This window comes from Otolemur garnettii, unplaced genomic scaffold (genome assembly GCF_000181295.1).
Source record: "Otolemur garnettii isolate 467f Iridium unplaced genomic scaffold, OtoGar3 scaffold00021, whole genome shotgun sequence".
Lineage (NCBI taxonomy): Eukaryota > Metazoa > Chordata > Mammalia > Primates > Galagidae > Otolemur > Otolemur garnettii.
The window spans coordinates 24830225-24853102 of NW_003852416.1; the positions used below are offsets into that span (position 1 = coordinate 24830225).

General features: G+C 42.8%; 1 protein-coding gene across 2 annotated transcripts in view; it reads left to right on the forward strand.

Annotated features, from left to right (window-relative positions):
- Positions 1 to 1306: 1306 nt before the first annotated feature.
- ALDH18A1 (aldehyde dehydrogenase 18 family member A1) overlaps positions 1307 to 22878 on the forward strand; it is a 48507-nt gene continuing 26935 nt past the window's right edge. Inside the window, exons 1-7 of one of the 2 annotated variants that reach the window (XM_023511599.1) lie at positions 1307 to 1582; positions 4760 to 4875; positions 13528 to 13742; positions 15564 to 15713; positions 15804 to 15908; positions 19552 to 19710; positions 20131 to 20221. In XM_023511599.1, coding sequence (XP_023367367.1) covers positions 4788 to 4875; positions 13528 to 13742; positions 15564 to 15713; positions 15804 to 15908; positions 19552 to 19710; positions 20131 to 20221 — 808 coding nt within the window. In that variant the 5' untranslated portion in view covers positions 1307 to 1582; positions 4760 to 4787. Of the gene's footprint in view, positions 1583 to 4756; positions 4876 to 13527; positions 13743 to 15563; positions 15714 to 15803; positions 15909 to 19551; positions 19711 to 20130; positions 20222 to 22878 lie in introns of those variants that run through there. The other variant, XM_012803603.2, reaches the window with a different exon arrangement.

The following is a 22878-nucleotide window of genomic DNA, read 5'->3' on the forward strand; positions in this document are numbered from 1 at the left end:
GTGCCCTACTCACTGAGCCACAGGTGCTGCCCTGCATTTCCTCTTCTTTATATGCTGCTGCTCCCCCCTCCTCTTCTAGGTGAACTACTTACTTTATGTCCTTCAAAGCACACTGTGAATGACAAGTCTCTTTTTAAGGCCATCCCTGAATGTCTGAGCACCTCTTTCTCAAGTAGTATCACATTGCGTTGGAATTATTTCTTCATATTTCTCTCTCTCCCCTTGGGCTGTGAGCTCAACTATTTTTTTTCCACACCTAGGGAATCTTGGCACACAGAGTAATTGTCTTAGTGCATTTTTTTCCTGCTATAACAGAACATCACAGAGTGTGTAATTTATAAAGATCAGAAATTTATTTCTCATAGCTCTGGTGGCTGGGAAGTCCAAGATCAAGCCACCAGTATATGATGAGAGCCTTCTTGCTGCATCCTCACATGGCAGAAAGTGCCATGGCAGAAAGGACAGAAGTGGGTGAACCTACTCATACAAGTCCTTCTTATAATGGCATTAATGAGAGTGAAGCTCTGGGCCCCAAACACCTCCCATTGGGCCCCACCTCCCAATACCCTTGCTTTAGGGATTAAGTTTCCAACACATGAATTTTGGGGGATGCATCAGACCACAGCAGTAACCAATGTTTAATGAATAAGAAAATGAATAAATAGGTTCAGCAGTGTTTGGGGAGACTACAGAAAGGCAAGATGCTTTCCTGTACCCAACCTCCAGTCAAGGGCTGCCCTCTCATCCACCCACATGTGCCCAGGCTATGGAACGGGCCTTTTGAGGCAAACACAGCAAGTAAGAAAGAGGAATAAAATCTGTGGTCTTATTTTAAGGGTGGATCTGCATTCAATTTTTGAATAGTTTTAATTGTCAGAAATTAAATAACCTATTTTAAAATGTACTGTTCTTACCATCACCATTGCTGAAAGAGAGAGAGTTGGGCAGAGACCATTGGGAAAACCTCCAGATGACTAGGGGACAAATCATTTGACTGAAGTGCCACAACGTTCCTATTTAAACAGCCAAACTTTGCAAATGTGTGTAAATTGATCCAACCTATTTTCTAGGTGCGCCTGGCATAATTGTAACGTGTATAAACTGATCTAATTTATTTTCCCAAGCATTCCTGCGGTATAAATGATCAACGCTGACACGCACATCTTACGAACTCCACCAGCAGCTGAGGATGCCAGCTTTTCCACCTCCCTGGAAGGCGCGGGGCGCGGCTTCGGGATGCTCCTTTAGCCCCGCCCCCTCCGGGGACCCGGGCCGGGAACTCGAGCCCCGCCTCCCTGCGTCTCAAGCGGCCTGGAGGGCGGGCCCGCCACGTGGAGCGCGGGCGGGATTCTCAGAAGGCGCCTACGCAGTAACCGCGGCGCAGCTCCCGGACGGCGTCTCGCCCCACGTCAGCAGCGGAGGCCGTGCCGCCCGGGTTGTCTCCTACACCGTTGACGTAACGTTACCGTGCGAGACGTGGACGGAAGAAAAAGGGAAATTGAGCAGGCGCCGGAATCAGCGCAGCGTGGAGCGCGGGGCCGCGGCGGGCCGGGCGGCGGTGGCTGAGCCGGCGGCGAGACAGGTATTCCGGGAGCAGGCGGGGGAGGCGGACGCGCGACCAGGCAGAAGCGGGGCCGCAGGTCGCCGGGGAGGCGGCAGAGACCCGGCCCGGGGCGCCAGAGTCAGGCCCGCGGGTAGGGGTGGGCGCCGGCCGAGGGATGGCGGCGGCGCTGGGCAGTCCGGGGCGCTCTGCCAGGCCCCGGCGCCGTCTCACATGCTAGGACACGAATAGCTTCGGCCCACTGACCTCCCTGACCGGCCTTGGGTACACCCACATGAGGAACAGGGGCCCTATAGAAGCTTGAAGATCTTGCGAGCCCCTTCTCGGTCCAAAAGTCTGGACCGAGCTTCTAGTGCACCTGCTCTGGCGATGGTGGAGGCAGCGGTTTGTAACCGGCCACATTCTGAGGGGCCTGTGGGGCTACTGTTCCGCGGGGCTACTCGGGCATTCGGGGTCTTCCCGGAAAAACCAGGCTTCCTTTTGCAGTATGTGTGGTCGTGCCTTCCTGTCACTTCGGGGAGCACCCAGATTGCCACACACACCCACCTCATCCTTCCCGACCATTATCCCCTGCCCTCTGAGGTGGTGAGATTTATCCTTGGATCTTTGTATTTACCTGGTGAACCATATGCTGAGCATGTGTTCAAGGTGAAGTTTGTTGGGACTGAAGTTCAGTTCTCTGTCTAAATCAGTGAGATAAGGCCTTTCTGTTTAGAACGTGTAAAGTGCTCCTTGAGAAATATCCTGAGCCAAAGCATAGCAGTTTTTTTCATCTGATAACATTGAGTCTAGACATACACACAATACACACACACACACCCTTTGCTCCTTGGGATCAGCCGTCTGCTTTTTCAGGACGTAATAAACTGGCATCGTGAACCATCTACTGCAGCGAGAGTGGCCAAACTCCGGAGGTCACTCAGAAGTGGTGTGGTACAGGGGAGAGGCCAGGAGGCATGAGTTTCTACATGTCTTCAACCTCTTCAACTTAGTGATTGTAGACTTTCACAGATTTCAGTTATTCTTAGATAAAAAAGGGGGGGGTAACTAGTCAATAAATATATGTACACATGATTATATCCATCAGTAAATTTTTTTTTTACTTCAGATAATATGAGGGTACAATATTTGCGTTTGTTAGTTAAGGTCCTTGTTGTAGTTGTGCCCTTTACCCTGGAGGGAGGTTTGCCATATCTCTTATATTGTGCTCATTAGGTGGGAGCACACCAACCCCCCCTCCCGCCTCCTATCAGTAAATATTTATTAACTTCTTTGTTCCTGTAATGGGTCCTGAAAGAAACAAAGCAAGAAAATGGTGTAAGACCTTATCAATGTCTAAAAGACAGGAGAAAACCTGACATTTTCTAACCATCTGGTGTACCCAAGCACTTTTCTATCTCATTTAATTCCCTGATTTACAAATGAGGAAACTGAGGCTTAGATTAAGTCATTCTCCAAAAGTCACATAGCTAGCAAATGCTGAGCTCAAATCTAAATCTGTCCAACTCATAAATCCAGGTACCTCATCCTGTTTACTATATTCTCAGTAGGCAGTTTATAATCCAGATGGAAAATGAAGCAGTATCATATGAACCAGTTAAAAGCCAATCGTCGGATTATATCCAGCCTTAAAGACTAGCATTTCTGGGGAAGGATTCATGAAGGAGGTAGAACTAGAATTTAGTGTCACTTTTTGATTGTTTCACACTTTGGCTTTTCTGTTCACCTGTAAAGGATTATTAACTATTTAGCAGCCATTATTGAAGGAATTTATATAAACAGCAAACATAGTCGATGGGCTAAAATCATATGTCTGTGTCATGCAAAAACTAAAGTCAACAAAGACAACTCTTTTTTTTTTTTTTTGAGACAGAGCCTCAAGCTGTCCCCCTGGGTAGAATGCCATGACATCACAGTTTACAGCAATCTCCAACTCCTGGGCTCAAGCATGTCTCCTGCCTCAGCTTCCCAAGTAGCTGGGACCACAAGCGCCCACCACAACGCCCGGCTATTTTTTCGTTGTAGCTGTTACTATTGTTTGGCAGGCCTGGGCTGGATTTGAACCCACCACCTTAGGTGTGTGTGGCTGGTGCCTTAGCCACTTGAGCCACAGGTGCCAAGCCATCAAAGACATCTCTGACACTTTCTACTGTGTACTGGATGCCACATGTTTTACAGTAAATGTATCCTACCTTTCTCTTCCTTCCCTTTTTGTGCCTTTGTGCAGTATAAATTGTGCCATTCCCTATTTTTCTTCACTATGGCCGTAAATGCTAGTCTTTTGAGGCACATTTAAGAGGGCTGGGATATATCTTCCAATTTATAGAGCAAATAGTTGAAGCCCACATGCAAAGAAGGTACATTCTTACCTTGTGAAACAGCAGTGTCCCTGCAACATAATAAGAGCTATAAAGATGAATGACTTGTTCTCTTTGTATATAAAGGATCTCCTATTTTTTTATGAAATAAACTATTTTTTAATCTAAAGTCTCAGGTTTGACCTAAGGTGGGGAAATGTCCATAACCACCATGTTCTCAATAGGTTGTGCATATGGTCATTTATAATGTTAGACAGTTTCAGGCGTTGCCATCTCCCTCAAGGGATGCAAGAGTTGCTGTGTATTACTATGAGTAGCAGGAAAAAAGACATAACAGCAGCCTCAGGCCCTTCCCTTCTGTTTTCATGCTGGGCAAAGATTAAGCTGACATTTCAAACATGGGTTTCATGGTTCTGTTGGGAGGTGATAGCAGGAGGGTGGAGGTGGTTGCTTTAGGATATTGGATCTGTTGTTAATCTCTTGAAGATCCCCTAATAGTATAGGAATTATAATGTTTATGTAGTGATACTTACTATGTCTTAATAAAACTTAAAGAACTTTGTTTTGACACAAGAGTCTCACTTTGTTGCCCTTGGTAGAGTGCTGTGGCGTCATAGCTCACAGCAACCTCAAACTCTTAGGCTTAAGCGATTTTCTTTAGGCTTAAGCTATTCTCTTGCCTCAGCCTCCCAAGTAGATGGGACTATAGGCAACCACCACAACGCCCGGCTATGTTCTTCCTTTTCTTACAGATGAGGTGAGATTTTCCCTAACACAGAGGAGTATAGAGCAGAAAGGTCAAAGTTTTACTCTGAGAGTAAGGGGAAATAGAGGGGAAAAAAGTAATTTTCATTCACTTTTTGAAAAATGTATTCTGCAGATACTTTGATTAGTGACCATAACTCAGCATGTTGAATCAAGTTTACCGCTGTGGGTTCCAGCCCTTCAACCAACGTCTTCTGCCCTGGGTCCAGTGCACAGCTGTCTCCAGATCTCGTATGTACCATAGCAAACTTACAAGTATATGGGAATTTGAGTGAACAAAGTGTGTTTCAAACAAGGTTGTAAAGGAGAAAATATATATAGTTTGGGAGAATTGGACAAAAGCAAGGAGGCAGCCTGCTGATGAAATGTTGTGTTTGTATTTCTTAATAAAGTGTTCTCTATGTTCATTCCCCCTAAATTTTTACAGACTACTTTTGTTTATTGCTTTTGTGTGTGTGTGTGAGACAGAGTCCCCACTTGTGGCCCTCGGTAGAGTGCCATGGCATCACAGCTTACAGCAACCTCAAACTCTTGGGCTTAAGTGATTCTCTTGCCTCAGCCTCCTGAGTAGCTGGGAGTACAGATGCCCACCACAATTCCCCGCTATTTTTTGTTGCAGTTGTCATTGTTTTAGCTGGCCTGGGCTGGGTTTGAACCCTCCAACTTCAGTGTATATGGTTGGCGCCATAACCACTGTGCTGCTGTTTATCACTTTTTTTTTTAAGTTTTTAATTGTGAGATATAGATTCTCTCCCTCAAGAATAGTTGGAAGCCATTCATGAGGGATCTGCCTACATGATCCAAATACCTCCCACCAGGCCCCACCTCCAACCTTAGGGATCAGATTTAAACATGAGACTTGGGATTGAACAAACCACATGCAGACTGTAGCACTTCAGGTGTACACACAGCATATAGCATAATCATAGTCCTGTGTTACTGTGTTGGCTATGTGATTTGCTAATATTTTCTCCTAGTTTGTTAGCTTGTCATTTCTTTTCTTTCTTTTTTTTTTTTTCTTTTTTTTTGAGGCAGAGTCTCACTTTGTCACCCTTGGTAGAGTGCCATGGCATCCTAGCTCACAGCAACCTCAAACTCTTGGGCACCCGCCACAATGCCCGGCGATTTTTAAATACAAGGTTTCTCTCTGGCTAAGGCTGGTCTCAAACCTATGAGTTCAAGCAATCCACTCACCTTGGCCTCCCAAGTGCTGGGATTACAGGCGTGAGCCACTGCACCCAGCCCTAGCTTGTCATTTCTTATGGGTCTTTCACAAAGGAAAATTTTCTTATTTTGATGAAGTCTAATTTACCATTTTTTCTTTTTATGGATTGTACTTAAGCAGTTGAGTCTGGGAACTCTTTGTATAGCTGTAGGTCCTGATGAGATGATTTTCTCCTACGTTTTTTCCTAAAAATTTGATAACTTTACATTTTACATTTAAGTCTACAATCCATTTTGAGTTAATTTTTGTATAAGATGTGGCATTAAGGTCAAGGTTCATCTTTTTGCCTATGAATGTCCCTGCATCATTTGTTGAAATTTGTTGAAAGGCTGTCTTGCGTTGGCTATCTTCTTGATACCACCATGATCTTATCAGTAGCTCATCTCCAAGCTTCATTGCAAGATAACTTGCTTATCAACTAATCAAGCTTATCATCACCCAGAAATATTTGTATTTCCCACTAATGTAAAGAAGAGTATAAGGATTAAATGTTCAGAATCTGGAGGCAGGCTCCTTGGGTTTGGAAATTAGCTCCATTGTACTAGGGATCTTAGTAACTTAAAACAACTATCTATTTAGGTCACAATTCTGTGGGTTGGCATTTTGGACCAGGCTCAGCTACACAGTGGTTCTGTGTCTGTATTAGCTCTCTCAGATTGCCTCAGAGCTGATTGCTGGGAGTCCAGGGGCCTCTGCTGGGATAGTAGATTGTTTCTGCTCTGTGTAGTCTCTCCCCTAGGCAGGCTGTTCGTGACTCCTTCACATGCTGCTTACAGGGTTCCCAAGACAGCAAGCATGGAAACTGCAAGTCCTCTTGAGACTTAAGCTCAGAATTTATATAATGCCCTTCTGCTACTTTGTTTTTGTTTTTGTTTTTTTGAGACAGTCTCACTATGTCACCCTGGGTAGAATGCCATGGGGTCATAGCTCATAGCAACCTCAAACTCTTGGGCTTAAGCGATTCTCTTGCCTCAGCCTCCCAAGTAGCTGAGACTACAGGTGCTCAACACAGTGCCCGGCTATTTTTTTGTTGCAGTTGTCATTGTTTAGCAGACCTGGGCCAGGTTTGAACCTGCCAACCTGGGTGTATGTGGCCAGCGCCCTACCCACTGAGCAACAGGCACCACCTGCTACTTTGTTTTGGTCAGTGAGCCAGCCCAGAGTTAAGGAGTTGGGAACATAGACTGTACCTGCTGATAGGAGAAGCTACAAAGTACTGTGGCCATTTTTACAATGTGGTAATAATGTTGGTAAGTTATTCAGTTCTTCTGGGCCTCTGTTTGCTTATTTATTTGTAAAATTGTGATAATATTGTAGTAATAACCAACTCATCATAATACCTGACTCATGAGACTTAACTCATGAGAATTCAGTGAGACGATGATGGGTCTAATTGTGGAAAAACTCAAAACTGTTTTTCCTCTGCTCTCACTACATAATAGCAATCAACACAGAAGACTTTGTGATCAAATTTGGGAGGAATTTCTCCCCCTCTTACACCAAGCAAGCAATCAGTTCTGTGGCAGATACCAGCTGGGTGTCTTTTTTTTTTTTTTTTTTTGAGACAGAGCATCAGGCTGACACCCTGGGTAGAGTGCCATGGCATCACAGCAGCTGTGTCTTGCAATTCAGTTCTGTGACTATCTACCTGGAGATCACACCACATCCTACAGGGTGAGGGCTCGATCCCCAAGACTGCTCCCTCCACCAGTCATAAGTCTGGGTCTCGGAACTTCTGACTGACTAGCTTCAAGTTGGGGTCCCCATGACCCCCTGTTTAGGTTTGATTCATTTACTAAAGTGGCTCATAGAGCTCAGGCATATAATAAACTTACTTTACCCATTTACAATAAAGGATATTACAAAGAATGCAGATGAAGAGATGCATAGGGCAATGTATAGGGTAAGGGGCTCAGAGCTTCCATGCCCTGCCAGCACACACCACCCTCCAGGAACCTGCATATGTCTACACACTTTGTTAACCCTGTGGTCTTAGGCTTTTGTAGAGCTTTCCTTGAATAAGCATGATCGAAGTATGGATAACCATGTTGAAATGTGATTGGACAAAAAAAAAATGTGATCTAATATTATTAGAGTGGGAAAGCCCAGCAAGTCTTGTCTGTTTGGATTCTTCTTTGCCCTTCTGTGTAGTATTCCTTCCTCCAGGGTGTGGGGCAGGACCCCTTTTGAAATGAAGGAGGTCTTATGGCCCAGAATCAGATTAAAGTCCTGCCTAGGTAGGTGATAGGGCAGGAGAAGTTCAGACAGAGAGATTCTGTTTTCTGAGGCCTGCTTCTGAGACCTAAAATGCCCCAGCATTATAACTAAAGACTGTAACAAGAGTTATGAGCAATAAGTGTGGATGAAAAAGTGTATGCATACATATAGTATATATCATAATATCACAGTGGGTAAAACTTTTTATAAGACTAATTAATATTTATTAATTACATACTTTGAGCCTATCCTTGTTTGTGCATGGACAATGTTTCTACCCCCGTAACAACCTATGAAATAGGTAGAGTGACAGCAAGTTAGTAGGGGATTATATAAGGTGTATGAACACTTAGCACAGCTCCTGGCATATAGTAAGCATTCACTTCAATATTTTTATTGTTAATATTATGCTTTTTTAGCCTCATTCAGAGAAGGAAGCACTTTCTAATTGTGTCCATAGACTTTTGGAGTTTTATATTCAGATTTTTCTGGAGCTCTGTGTTCATTGACCATGATGAGCAGAAAAGAAGGGAAAAAAATAAGAAAGGCAAAGGGAAAAAGTATATGGAGACCAACAGAAGGAAAATAGAAAGCCAGGAAGAAAGAGAAATTATTTCCGGGTCCCCTTGTATTCAGGATCGGAACACAGCCTCATTAATTGCTGAGTTTAAGGACTCTGATGCTGAAGGGGTAAAGGTCTCTCCTTCCTGGGAGTATAATCTTTGGCACTTTTGAGGAACATGGGCAACACTCTCCACCCAGACATTATGCATATACACACATACACCTCACTATCCCTTACAACTACTGGGAAGAGGCAGATTTTCTTTGGAACTTGGAGCCTAAAGTTTCTTTGGAAGATGGGAAAGAGTTATTCATATAGAACCTTTGTATTTTCTAAGCTGATCAAGACTCCCTCAGGTCTCAGTATGGACCCTAAAAAGTATATTACACTGTAGAACATAAAACATGCCCCAAGAAATGTAAAGTTAGTTTGGAAGGATAAGAGGCATTGTTTAATAGGAAACTCAAAGCCCTGGATCCCATGAAGTTCTCCTTCATGGTAATACCTACTGGACTTCATTAGTTTTTACCTGCTTGAAGCCTTGTTGATAGTTGTGGCCCCTTCTTGAACTTTATCAGCCCTGATCTACTGCTGTGACCTAGTTGCTGGCAGCCAGAGTGCCTTGACTAGGAAGGGGAGAGTACTCAGGGGAGTACCTGAGCCATGCCACCAGCCCTCTTTCCCAGATACAGACTGTGGGTTAGAAGTCTCCTTCATGCTGGCCTGGCTGCTGAATTCTGATTGGTTCCTGAATTGCTGGACTGACATGTATGTCACTCCCAATACCCTCTCAGGCTACTCTACCCATGTAACTCCCATTCCAGGACAGGACAGGCCCTGCGGTGGACAGGAGAGAAAAATGGACAGCAGGTCTAGTCTTGACAGCTGCCAAAAGGATATATGATACTTGGTATAGCTCAAAGCTCTGCAAATAGTCGCTGATGATTCCAGGTCTAAACCTAAGGGGATTAAGTCTGTCCCTCCACCATCTTTCTCTCTGTCAGGTCAGTAAGGCCCAACCACATGTGTACAACCTTTTTTTTTGAGACAAGGTCTTGTTCTGTCATTTGGGCTGGGGTGCAGTGATAGCATTATAGCCCCTAGCAACCTCAAACTCTTGAGCTTAAGTGATCTTCCTACCTTAGCTACCAAGTAGCTGGGACTATAGGTGACACCACCATTCCCAGCTAATTTTTCTATTTTTGATAGAGACAAGGGTCTTGCCCTAGTTTGGGCTTGTCTCAAGCTCCTGACCGCAAATGATCCTCTTGCTCAGCCTCCCAGAATGCTGGGATTATAGGTGTGAGCCACTCTGCCTGCCCAACCTGTACAACTTTTAACTAACCTTTGACTTAGGTGTATTTATTGCTTAGGGTAATATTTCTGAAGACTGAGCTCGAGTACCTATTTGAACCTAGTGAGGGAAACATAGCCCCTAAAACAAACCAGTTATTTCCCCAGCTACAAGAGACAGTCTACCCCAGCAAGGACGCCGAAGTCCCAGTTCTATCCTAGATGATGACTTATGATCAGCTTTTTTTTTTTTTTTAGAGACAGAGTCTTACTTTATTACCCTTTGTTACCCTCACAGCAACCTCCAGTTCCTGGGCTTAGGTGATTCTTTGTCTAAGCCTCCCGAGTAGCTGGGACTACAGGTGCCCACCACAATGCCAGCTATTTTTTGTTGCAGTTTGTCTGGGGCCAGATTTGAACCCGCTACCCTCAGTATATGGGGCTGGTGCCCTACTCACTGAGCCACAGGCGCCACCCAACTTATGAGCAGCTTCGTGCTGGGAACTAGACTGCACGTCTATTGTGAAGAAAAAGATCAGATTACCTTTCTTATAACTCCACAGTCACTTTTAAAAAAATAGTTAATTAAGGGAGGGAAGAATGGACTCTTTACTACATGAAAAATGTTCTAAGATTTGTGTATGAAGGAGCAGGGAGCACACAGTGATCTGCCAGTTCTTGAGAATAAGCTTCTACCTGCTTCACCCAGCATTGTTCTAGCATAGAAAATAGGATAGAGGCTGGACTGTGGTTAAGAAATGAATTAGTGGTTGGAGACAGAATTAGAAAGTCTAGAGAAGTTTTGAGAGGAAGGTGATTGATTGATTCAAGTAATCACCTCACGTAAATAAAGGTGAAATATAGGCTTGGTGCCTGGGCTCAGTGGCTAAGGTGCCAGCCATATACACTGGGGCTGGTGAGTTGGAACCCAGCTTGGGCCTGCTAAACAAGTATGACAACTGCAACAAAAAAATAGCTGGGCATTGTAGTGGGGTACCTGTAGTCCAGCTACTTGGGAGGCTGAAGTGAGAGAATCGCTTAAGCCCAAGAGTTTGAGGTTGCTGTGAGCTGTGATGCCACAGCAGTCTACTGAGGGCAACATAGTAACTCTGTCACAAAAAAAAAAAAAAAAAAGCAAACATAGAACAGTGGTCCAAAAGGTGGCTTGGAATGATCATGTTAGTAATTCATTCAAATATTTATTAGTTACCTGTAATGACATAGAAAGTTTGCCAGGAATTGCCTAAAGTTTAGTCCTGCTGAGAGCCTATGTTACCCATCTTTTTTGCTCCTTTCTATCAGGGAGTTCCACTAAACAAAGGTAAGACACTCCCCCACCATTCATGGACAGCATCTGCTCTCCTACTTGGGCCCTACCCTGCCTATCTACATGTGCATTTGTTCTCCTGTGTCAGTTACAGTTAGGTGCCTGTTATAGGAACCTCAAAATAATAATGGCTCAAACAGGGTAGAAATGTATTTCTCTCTAATTCTCCTGAAGGAAGGCTAGCAATCCTATAAGAAGGTTGGCTGTCTAGGCTTCCAGAGCAGTACTGTGAAATCATCAGGGAGCCCTACTTCTTTCTTGTTGCTGCATACTTGCTAATGTGTTTTCTTGTAGTTTCAATGCATGTTTGAGCTCCAGACTTCATACCCATGTTCAAAGCAGCAAGATGAATGAAAGGAAGAAAAACATACTTCTCTCTCTCTTTTCTTTCTTTTTCTTTTCTTTTTTTTTTTTTTTTTTTTTTGAGACAGGGTCTCACTTGGTCACCCTCAGTAGAGTACCTTGGTGTCACAGTTCACAGTATCTCAAACTCTTGGCTTAAGCAATTCTCTTGCCTCAGCCTCCCAGTAGCTGGGACTACAGACATTTGCCACAATGCCCAGCTATTTTTTGGTAATGTTGTCGTCGTTATTTTAGCAGGCCGGTACTGGATTCCAACCCACAGGCCCCAGGGCATGTGTGCCCTAACTACTGAACTTTGGGCGCCAGACCATACGTCTTTTTATAAGCGAGTTCCTAGAAATCACAGATAACATTTTCACACGGATCTTGTTACTTAGAACTTACTCATGTGGCCGTGTCTTGCTGAGCAAGAAAGATTGGGAAGTATAGTCTTTTGACTGGTGGAAGTGTGTCCAGCTAAAATTTGGGGGTCTGCTAATTTGTGTGGGAAAGGGGCAAATGAACAGTTGGTAAGCAGCCAGCTGGAGGAAGTGGGCCAGGAGAAGTTGCCTGATATTCAGCTTTTACTCTTTTACGTTTGGCTTTATGCAGACATCTTTTCAGCTTTTTAAAATCAACGTTTTTTTTTTCCTCCTTTGGAATCTTGCACTGTGTTGCAAGAAAAAGAATCAGGAAAGGATTGCTTGGGGGCAGATTTCCAAAGGGATAGAAAGAATCTGACTCTAACATTACTTTTCCTTAAGAAAGCCTTCTGTTTCTTTCTATCATTATTATAGACGTCTGGACTCATGTTACCACATCAGAGAGAAAAATTGTGGGCGGATTAGTTATGATATTTTATTCTTCGTACCATTACTTTTTTCTTTAATGTCTTTGCTAATTAAACTCTCCTTTTTATGTTGATGCAGTTTCTTTGGAAATACACATATTTTCCTGATTATGAAAGCAATGCATTTTTACTGTATACATTTGGAAAATATAGGAAAGAATAAAGAAGAAAATTAGGAGTGGCACCTGTGGCTCAGTGAGTAGGGCACCGGCCCCATCTACCGAGGGTGGTGGGTTCAAACCTGGCCCTGGCCAAACGGCAGCAAAAAAATAGCCGGGCATTGTGGTGGGCGCCTGTAGTCCCAGCTACTGGGGAGGCTGAGGCAAGAGAATCACCTAAGCCAAAGAGCTGGAGGTTGCTGTGAGCTGTGACTCCGTGAGCACTCTACTGAGGGTGACAAAGTGAGACTCTTGTCTCTTAAAAAAAAAAGAGAGAAGAAAATTAAAAATCACCCATAATCCCATCAAGAGATAAATACTCCTATTTTGATTTATTTCATCCATCTTTTTCTACCAGCCCACCCTAACCCCTGTTATTCATCTTATTTGTATGCATTTAGTCATGTTTTTGAAACTGACATATCATGTGTTTTTCTGGTATTAAAAATTATAAAAACTTTAATCTTTTTTCTATTTTACAGACATATAATGTGCTTCTGATTTTTCTATCATAAATAACACTAATAACTATCTCTCTTGTAAATTTTGTGTCTCTATCTCTGATTTATTTCTGAACATGAAATTGCTGTATCAAAAGAGAAGAACATTTTTTAAGGCTTCTGATAAATTTTGCCACCAATACCTTCAGAAGAAATTATTTCATTTATACTCTTCACCAATAGTATTTTCATATGCCTGTGACCTGTGTACTGGGTGTAAACTCCATACTAGTTTACTAGAATAAGAACATGCTACATAGAGCTTTTGCTGTACTGTGCTGGTTTTACTCGGTAATGATAAAGCATTTTTTGTGACTAGATCGGTTAATACTATGCATGTATCCTGTTACTGAGAAATTATATTGTGTATTTCTCTTTTTCTTGCTCTTAACTTTGGTGACTACAGATCGTGTCCAGCCTTCAGCCATCAGACATGTTCGTTCTTGGAGCAACATCCCCTTTATCACTGTGCCCCTCAGTCGTACACATGGCAAGTCCTTTGCCCACCGCAGTGAGCTGAAACATGCCAAGAGAATCGTGGTGAAACTCGGAAGTGCCGTAGTGACCCGAGGGGATGAGTGTGGCCTGGCACTGGGGCGCCTGGCATCTATTGTTGAACAGGTAACTAACTGCCAAGATAGAAAATTCTGCTGGACTGAAATTGGGTTTTTTAAGTTATTAGTCCAGGCTTATCAACTTGTAAAATATAATCTTGATTTGAGTGGGATAGTTTTAACCAGATCTGAAAACTGTCTTCCACAGTGTAGATGCCAGAGGGAGACAACATTGAGCAAGAGAAGGGGATGTCAGGAAGTAGAGGTGGTTTTGTGCAGTTCATCCCTTAGATTTTGAGTGATAAGGAGCTGTGTGCATCAGGGGTTCTTAGCCCTGGCTGTGCATTAGCATCATCCAAGGGGCCCAGGGATGCCAGGCCTTCATACTCAGGCATTTAATAAGTATTTCTGAAATAGGGCATCTGTGTTTTTAAAATTCCTAATGTACCTAATATTTGTTAGATTTGAGTGCCCAGATGGATGTGTATAAACTCCAAGCTTTTTTCTTTTTGTTTTGCTGGCTTATGTAAAAAACCAGACATCCAGGCCTGCCAGAGATAAAGCTAGAGCTTTTCCATTGCATCTGTGACTCAGCCCTCCCCTTCATAATTGTATTTTTAATTTTTAGAAAACAACTTTCGTAAGGAGTTGGTATTGGGAAACTGCTAATGTGAAACTTGATAGAATTTTCTTCTTATGTGTTCTGTACGAAGCAACTATCAAACCTGCCTCCCAGATTGAATCTATCAGATCAATTCAATTTAACAAATATTTATCATGGGCTACATTATGAGGGTCATAACAGAGCTCTGTTTTCTCTGCCCTGTGGAGCCAGAAGCAGGACTCTCATCCCCTAAATTAGGTGATTGTTCAAGGTGGTAAATATCCAAAGGAGTAGACCCAAATGATAGTGAGTGATTTGGTCCAGAGATGGGAAAGTCAGATAAGGGTGTGGTTGTTCTTGAGGCATCCTGGGAGAGCTGGGATTCAGCCTGGGTCTTGATGACTGGTAGGATTTGCACCAGTGGAGGGGGAAAGTTCCATGCTGCTAAGTGAGTGATATGATCAGTGCCCTGGAGTTGTGCAGCCTACTGTTTCTAGGACAGGGACAGGCTCTAGAAGTGGAGGACAGACAGGAATGAGTATGGCCTGCTGTGGGTCAGAGGGGAGATGAGCCTGAAAGTGATGGTGGTGATCTCATCAGGGAGAATGGGAAATAAAAGAATCAGACATGACCCCAAAAAGACATATCTCCTTAGGTCAAGTCTTAGAACACCTGCTAAGTCTGCATTATAATTCCCACCCTCAGACTTCTGTTCCAGGCTTCATTTCCTAGGGCAATTAGGCCTTCCACATTACAGATTCCCTGCAGATACTTTCAAGTCCAGATATAGATGCCAGACCTGGCTACATACCGAAGTACCTTCTTTAAAATGTCTGATTTCTGGGGGTGGCGCCTGTGGCTCAGTGAGTAGGGCTCTGGCCCCCTATACCAAGGGTGACGGGTTCAAACCCAGGCCTACCTGAACTGCAACAAAAAAATAGCTGGGTGTTGTGGCAGGCACCTATAGTCCCAGCTACTGGGGAGGCAGAGGCAAGAGAATCACCTAAGCCCAGGAGCTGGAGGTTGCTGTGAGCTGTGTCAGCAGCCCAGCACGGTACTCTACTGAGGGCGATAAAGTAAGACTCTGTCTCTACAAAAAAAAAAATAATAAAATAAAACATCTGATTTCCTTCTGTTTACCTACTAAACAGAATTTGAGGCAGCATGTGGAAATCTGTGTTTTTACCAGTCAACCTGTGTGGTTCTTCCAGAACCAGCCCAGTGCTGGTTCATAAAACTCTTGTGAAGAGAGGTGACTTGTGCCTTTTCCATCCCAAACGCCAGGTATCAGTGCTCCAGAATCAGGGCCGAGAGATGATGCTGGTGACTAGTGGAGCTGTAGCCTTTGGCAAGCAACGCTTGCGCCATGAGATCCTTCTGTCTCAGAGTGTGCGGCAGGCCCTGCACTCAGGGCAGAACCAGCTGAAAGAGATGGTGAGAACTGCTTCCCCACACCTTGTAACATGTTCATCTTCCCATCTTCCCTCCTTCCCAACTACACCTTGTCTGAATGGTATATTGCAGGCAATTCCAGTCTTAGAGGCACGAGCCTGTGCAGCTGCCGGACAGAGTGGGCTGATGGCCTTGTATGAGGCCATGTTTACCCAGTACAGCATCTGTGCTGCCCAGGTGAGTCGATGGGCTTGGCAAGGGGCTGTGGGACCTGTGAGGGTGATTCTTGTAGAACAGGGGGTTTCGGACCTTTAAAGCTTTAAAGCTAGACTGTCAGAATACAGTCTTAGCTTCATCACTTGCTGCTTGGGAGATCTGGAGAAATTCTTTACCCTTTTTGTGCCTCAGTTTCCTTATCTGAAAAATGGGGATAATAATGCCTCCTTCAGAGAATTTTTAAAGGACTAAGTGAAAAAATATATGAAAACATTTACCAAACATAGTGTCTGATACATAGTACATTCTCAATAGAAGTGCTTATTATACTGACTACTGTTAGGACTACTACAAATGATAATACTTTTTTTTAAGCAACTTTCTTTTTTTGCAGCTTTTGGCCAGGGCTGGGTTTGAACCCGCCACCTCCGGCATATGGGGCCAGCACCCTACTCCTTCCAGCCACAGGTGCCACCCAAATGATAATACTTTTGAGGAAAGTTTTTTTTTTTTTGAGACAGAGCCTCAAGCTGTCCCCCTGGGTAGAGTGCTTTGGCATCATAGCTCACAGCAACCTCCAACTCCTGGGCTTAAGCGAGTTTCCTGCTGCCACCTCCTGGGACCACAGGCACCCGCCACAATGCCTGGCTAATTTTTGGTTGCAGCCGGCATTGTTGTTTGGTGGGCCCGGGCTGGATTTGAACCCGCCACCTTAGGTGTATGTGGCTGGCGCCTTAGCCACTTGAGCCACAGGCGCCGAGCCTTAAAGAAAGTTCGACGCCTTTCTTTCACTGGCTTCTTTGCTTCTCTTTACAACTGCTTGCCCTTTATAGTAGATATCTAGTAAGCATTGAAGGGGAAGAAAAGTGCTGGTTTTGGCTGGTTGTTTATTCAGCAGATACTTACTGAGCTCCTGTGGTATATTAAGCAGACTTTTGGGCATTGGGGATACTATGGGGAACAAATCAGACATGGTTTCAATGCTCATGGGATTTATAAATTTTTAACTCTAAAACAACTATTCCTAAATGTTCTAGAGCCTTCTTTATTTCATTTTTACCTATATTTCCTGAGTTTTCTAAAATTTATTTTTAATCAAATTTACAGCTACACACTAAAATAGAAACATCTAAAAAGCAATCATTTCACAAAACAACTGGAAGAAATCTAACTTCCCAAATTATTATTTCAAACTCTTTTACCTCTTTTATACATATATAGTGTATTGTTTTAGTTTTTGCTGCTTTATTTCCCATTGCTTTTTTGTTGTGTCTCCATCATTTTCACAGTTGTCATCAAAAGGTATGCTCTGGTGTCCTAGAGTCAGTGAATTGAAACAGAAAGGCAGGGACTTATCCCTCAGTACTTGTAGCTAGGGACCCCACTTTCTGTAATCTTAGGTTTTTTTCTGTTAATATAAATACAATAGAAATCTTGATTACTACCATCCTTCTTTATTATCTGCCCTCTCTTCTCCTCCACAATCCAAGGACAATGTTAGACTTTAATTTTGTTAAAGTACCTGGAGCCTGGTGAGAATCTCAAATCTAGGAGCAATGCTTTTGTTTTGTTTTGTTTTTTCCCAAGGATGATGTTTTCTGAAGGTTTTGTTTTATTTTGTTTTGCTTTGTTTTAAATGATAGTATTAGAGTCAGTAGCACCAGGCATTGTTTCCTTTAACATCGAGGTGAAAAGTTGCACCTGTTCAGTTCCCAGCAAGCCCTAATCTCTGGGTTTGTCCCTCTTACCCCTGTGCCTTCCCCCCCAGGCTATCTTATGGGCAGGAATTCTTTGCTCTTTTTGCATGTTATCTTATGGTTCCTTATTTTTGTTACTAATGGAAGACCATTATCAGTGGCTTTTGAAAATTTGAAGTTTGCCAGGTTAAATACCTAAATAAGTACAACAGCTTATTTTTCTTCATAGGCAAGAAAATGTTTTACACTCAGCTAATTGCCCTTGTCTGAGCACATACTTTACCCTCTTGGGACTCTCTTCTACTTCTGTGGTCAGATCCCTAGGCCTAGTTTGTGAAACTGTCTTGATGATAATATTTTCCCTGAACCTTAGACCTGTTTGCATTTCATTGTGTGATCTTTCACCATTGTAACTAGAAACTGTATGTTCAGCTTTGACCAATCCTGTTTCCTACCAAATTAAACTTCTGAAAAGGAGTTCACAGTCTTCCCTTATAAATGTATGGCACATTTTGTCTTTCTCTGAACCCTCAGCATTTTAATTCTCCATTTCAACATTTAATACAGGGCCTGGCATTTTCAGAGGTACTCAATTTTTTTATCAAGTGAGTGAGTTATTTTTCTCAGTCATATTACCACTTCATCTTCATCAGCTAAGTTTGATATATCATTAAGGCTGCTGTTTTAGTACTGTGTTCTCCTCAGTTACCATAGCCAGCCCCTGCCCAGGCCTTAGCTGTGCTGTGCCCACTTGTACTGTTTTTGCACCCTCCCTTCTTTCCTGCTTCAGCTGCTCTGTATAGCAGAGCAAGAGCCCTCTTCCGTATACACCAGAGGGACTGAGCCTCAGGGATTTTCACCATTTTAGTTTCTTGCTCTCTTCCCCATTTACTTTTCTTTCATGCTAAGTATTGCATTAAACTCTGGTTTAAACAACAAAGTAGAGCTATTTACCAGCCTCCATCCCAGCTCCTCACACTGCCTCTGAGCACCTTATGCTCATCCCTTCCCTCCAGCTAAATTGTCCCCTTTCAGCTTGTGACTTCTTTGACTAATCCTATCTGCTTAAACATAGACTTTGTTAACTCAAGTAATTGTTTACTTCTGAGCAGAACAGTGACAACATAGCCCTGTTCCATTTGTCTAAATACTTTTCCCATTAATTCACGTACTTATCAAATATTCAAGTGCTTACTGTGGCCAGGCCCTGAATCAGAAGCTAGGATACAGAGATCTTTTAGAAATTGCCTAGCACCTGTAGTCCCACCTAACCTGTTCATTAGACTGAGGCAGGATGATTGCTTAAGCCCAATAGTTTGAGTCCAGCCTGGGCAACATAGTGAGATCCCATCTCATTAAAAAAAAGAAAGAAGGAAAAGAAATTAATAGACAATATCCTTCTAAAGTGTCTATATTCATTTTGTTTCTTCTTTTTTTGTTTTTTGTGAGATAGTCTCACTTTGTTGCCCTTGGTGGAGTGCCATGGCGTCACAGCTCACAGCAACCTTAAACTCTTAGGCTTAAGCAGTTCTCTTGCCTTAGCCTCCCAACTAGCTGGGACCACAAGCACCCTCCACAACGCCCAACTATTTTTAGAGATGAGGTCTTGCTCTGTCTCAGGCTGGTCTAAAACCTGTGAGCTCAGGCAATCTACCCTCAGCCTCCCAGAGTGCTAGGATTATAGGCGTGAGCCACTGTGCCTGGCCTTTACATTCATTTTATTAATTTTATTAATGACTGAGATTTGGTCTTCAATATCCTTAAATAAATCTTCCAGGTGATGGTGATTTTTTTTTTTTAAATCTCTTTGAGAACTGAATAAGCATCCAAAGATGTGTGTTTCATTCCAATCTGTGTGAAGCCCCAGAAGCCTAAAGTTTAATTCCCTGATTCTTGGCATCTTTTGTATGGTGGAAAGTTTATCATTTTTCTCCCTCCTACATTTTTAATCTGTTTAATCCTTGTAGATTTTGGTGACCAATTTGGATTTCCATGACGAGCAAAAGCGCCGGAACCTCAATGGAACACTTCATGAGCTCCTCCGAATGAACATCGTCCCCATTATTAACACAAATGATGCCGTTGTCCCCCCAGCTGAGCCCAACAGTGATCTCCAGGGGGTAAATGTGGGTGAAGTATTCCTAAGGGTTGAGCATGCTGGAGACACTAATACCACGCTATGCTGCATGCACTAACACCAGAAGCTTGTCATAAGCAAGATGGAGAAACTGGAGAAGCTCTCATCATGGAGCAGTGGCCACAGAAACTCTTCTGAACTCAAGGGTTTCATTCAACAGGGGGAGGTGCTATAGTGATTTAAGGTGGTATTATGAGCATGGCTTGTATATTTCAGTGGGTAGAAGCAGCATGTTTGGAAAAGGGGTTGTTAGTAATCATTATGTTTTCCAGACAAAAGGGGGCTGCAAAGACTGATACCCACACATTCAAGTTCATTGGCTTTTGCCTGGCAGAGCCTAGCTGGTGCTTTTGCTAATTTCTTGTTGGGCTTTGTGGCTCACTCACTTTTAACTTTACTTGCATTCTAGGTTATTAGTGTCAAAGATAATGATAGTCTGGCTGCCCGTCTGGCTGTGGAAATGAAAACTGACCTCTTGATTGTTCTTTCAGATGTTGAAGGTACAAAGTAATGCTTTTTATTTTATCTGCTTGTTTTTTAAGTGCTACGTGTATGAGCACATGAATTTCCCTCTTTGAGTCCTTGTGATCTTTTTTTTACTATCATTTCTTGAGCTATATAGTCTGACACAGGGTTTTTATGACTCAAAAGAGGATAGGTAAGTCTGGGTGATGTGTCTTGAATGCTGAAATGTAATTTACTCGTGCTTTTAGGTTTTGTTTTTTTTTTAATAAGAGCTTTCTAGAGATACAATTTATATACCATACAGTTCTCTTATTTAAAGTTACAATTCAATTATGTTTTGGTATATTCACATAGTTAATGCAATCATCACCATAATGAATAGTGGGATATTTTTATCTCCCTAATAAGAAACCCCACGCCCATTAGAAATCACTCTCTCCTCTTGCCCACGCTCCCCAGACCTAGGAAAATGCTAGTATTCTGTCTCTCCACATCTGGACATTATAAATATATATATATATATATATATTTTTTTTTTTTTTTTTTTTTTTTGAGACAGAGTCTCACTGTGTTGCCCTCAGTACAGTGCACTGGTGTCAGCTCACAGCAACTTCTAACTCTTGGGCTTGAGTGATTCTCTTGCCTCAGCCTCCCAAGTAGCTGGGACTGTAGGTGTCCACCACAATGCCTGGCTATTTTTTTGTTGTAGTCGTCGTTGTTTTGCAGGCCCAGGCCAGGTTCGAACACCAGCCCCAGTTTACGTGGCCAGCGCCCTAGTGGCTGACCTATAGGCACCGAACCTAGACATTTTATATATATAAATGGAATGATATGCTATGTATTCCTTTGTGACTTTTTTTTCACATAGCATGATGTTTTCAAGGTTTATCCATCTTATAGCATATATCAGTACTTCAATTCTTTTTATTACCGAATAATATTCCACCTTGTAGGTATGCTACATTTTACTTACCCATTCATGAGTTGATAGACTTTTAGGCTACGATGAATAATACCATAAACATTTATGACAAGTTGTTTTTGTTGTTGTTGTTTGTTTGTTTGTTTTTGAGACAGAGTCTCAGTAGAGTGCAGTGACATCATAGCTCATAGCAACCTCAAACTCTTGGGCTCAAGCAGTTGTCTTGCTTCAGCCTCCCACATAGCTGGGACTATAGGTGCCTGCCACAACACCCAGCTATTTTTTGGTTGTAGTTGTCGTTCAGCTGGCCTGGGCTGGGTATATATGGCTGGTGCCCTACCCACTAAGCTACAGTTATTGCCCATGATAAGTTTTTATGTGAATGTGTTTTACTTCACTTAAGAATAGAATTGCTGGGTCATATACTAACTCTATGTTTAAAAAGACTATTTTCTAAAACTGCTGCACCATTTTACATTTCCAAAAGCCGTGCTTAGGGTTCTAATTTGTTTACATTTTTGCTGACACTTGTTATTATCTTCCTTTTTGGGGTTGGCATCCTAATGGGTGTGAAGTGTTACCTTATTGTGGTTTTAATTACTTTCAGTTTTTAATGTAAGTTACAGAGCAGATTTTTTTTTTTTTTTTTGGAGACAGAGTCTCACTATGTCACCCTCAGTAAGAGAGCTGTGGTATCACTGCTCACAGCAATCTCAAACTCTTGGGCTTAAGCAATTCTCTTGCCTCAACCTCCCAAGTAGTTGGGACGACAGGTGCCCGCCACAACGCCGGGCTATTTTTTGTTGTGGTTGTCATTGTAGCTTAGCTGACCCAGGCTGGGTTTGAACCTCCCAGCATCGGTGTATGTGCGTAGCACCATAACCATTGTGTTACACATGCTAAGCCAAGAGCAGATTGTTTTAAAATTGGAGCCAGTGGAGAAACTTTAAGATGTATGGCAACCATGTTCTTCCAGTTGCACTGTTCCTCTCTGCTGTCCCCTTCCTCATGGAGGGCTTCCTTCCTGGATCCTGCCTGACCTTATTGACTCTTCTGACTTTCTTAAGCTCTTTGTCACTGTTTGACCCATAAGAAATGTAGCTATATCTAAATAGGTCAAACCTCAAGGATCCCAGAAGGTCCATCAATAATTTGCAGGACATCAGAGAGACCCTACCTAATTCCCAGCCCACACCCAGCAAGCTAACATGGCAGGACTTGTTCTCTAATTTACACTCTTAAATTGCACTCTAATTTAAGGTAAAGGCAAGAGTTGCCTAGAGGAGGCAGGGGAAAATATAGATTAATTAATCTGTCTTCTCTCCACGTGGAAAGATAGAGCTGTCGTACCTACGAGTCAATATCTTACCTATGAGAAGTGTCAATATCTTACCTATCTTACCTATGAGAAGTCTTGGCACTGTGTTTATCCATCATCATTTGAAGTCTCAGGATAGGAACAACTAAGTTGGGGGTCTGGAAAAGGCATTTTCGCTAATGAACAAGTTTTTATTAAATTTCTACTATGCAAATAGTGTACTAAGTGCTTTATAAATGACAGTTTATTCAATCTTTGTAGAAACCCTATTAGCCCAATTATACAGATGAAGAAATTTAAAATTAAGTTCAGATCAATTATATATTATATCTCTCTAGAGAGAGAGATAAAACAAATACTTGGCAGAGTTGGGTTTCAAGTTCAATCGAGGCTTGGCGCCTATAGCTCAACCGGCTAAGGCGCCAGCCACATACATCTAAGGTGGCGGGTTC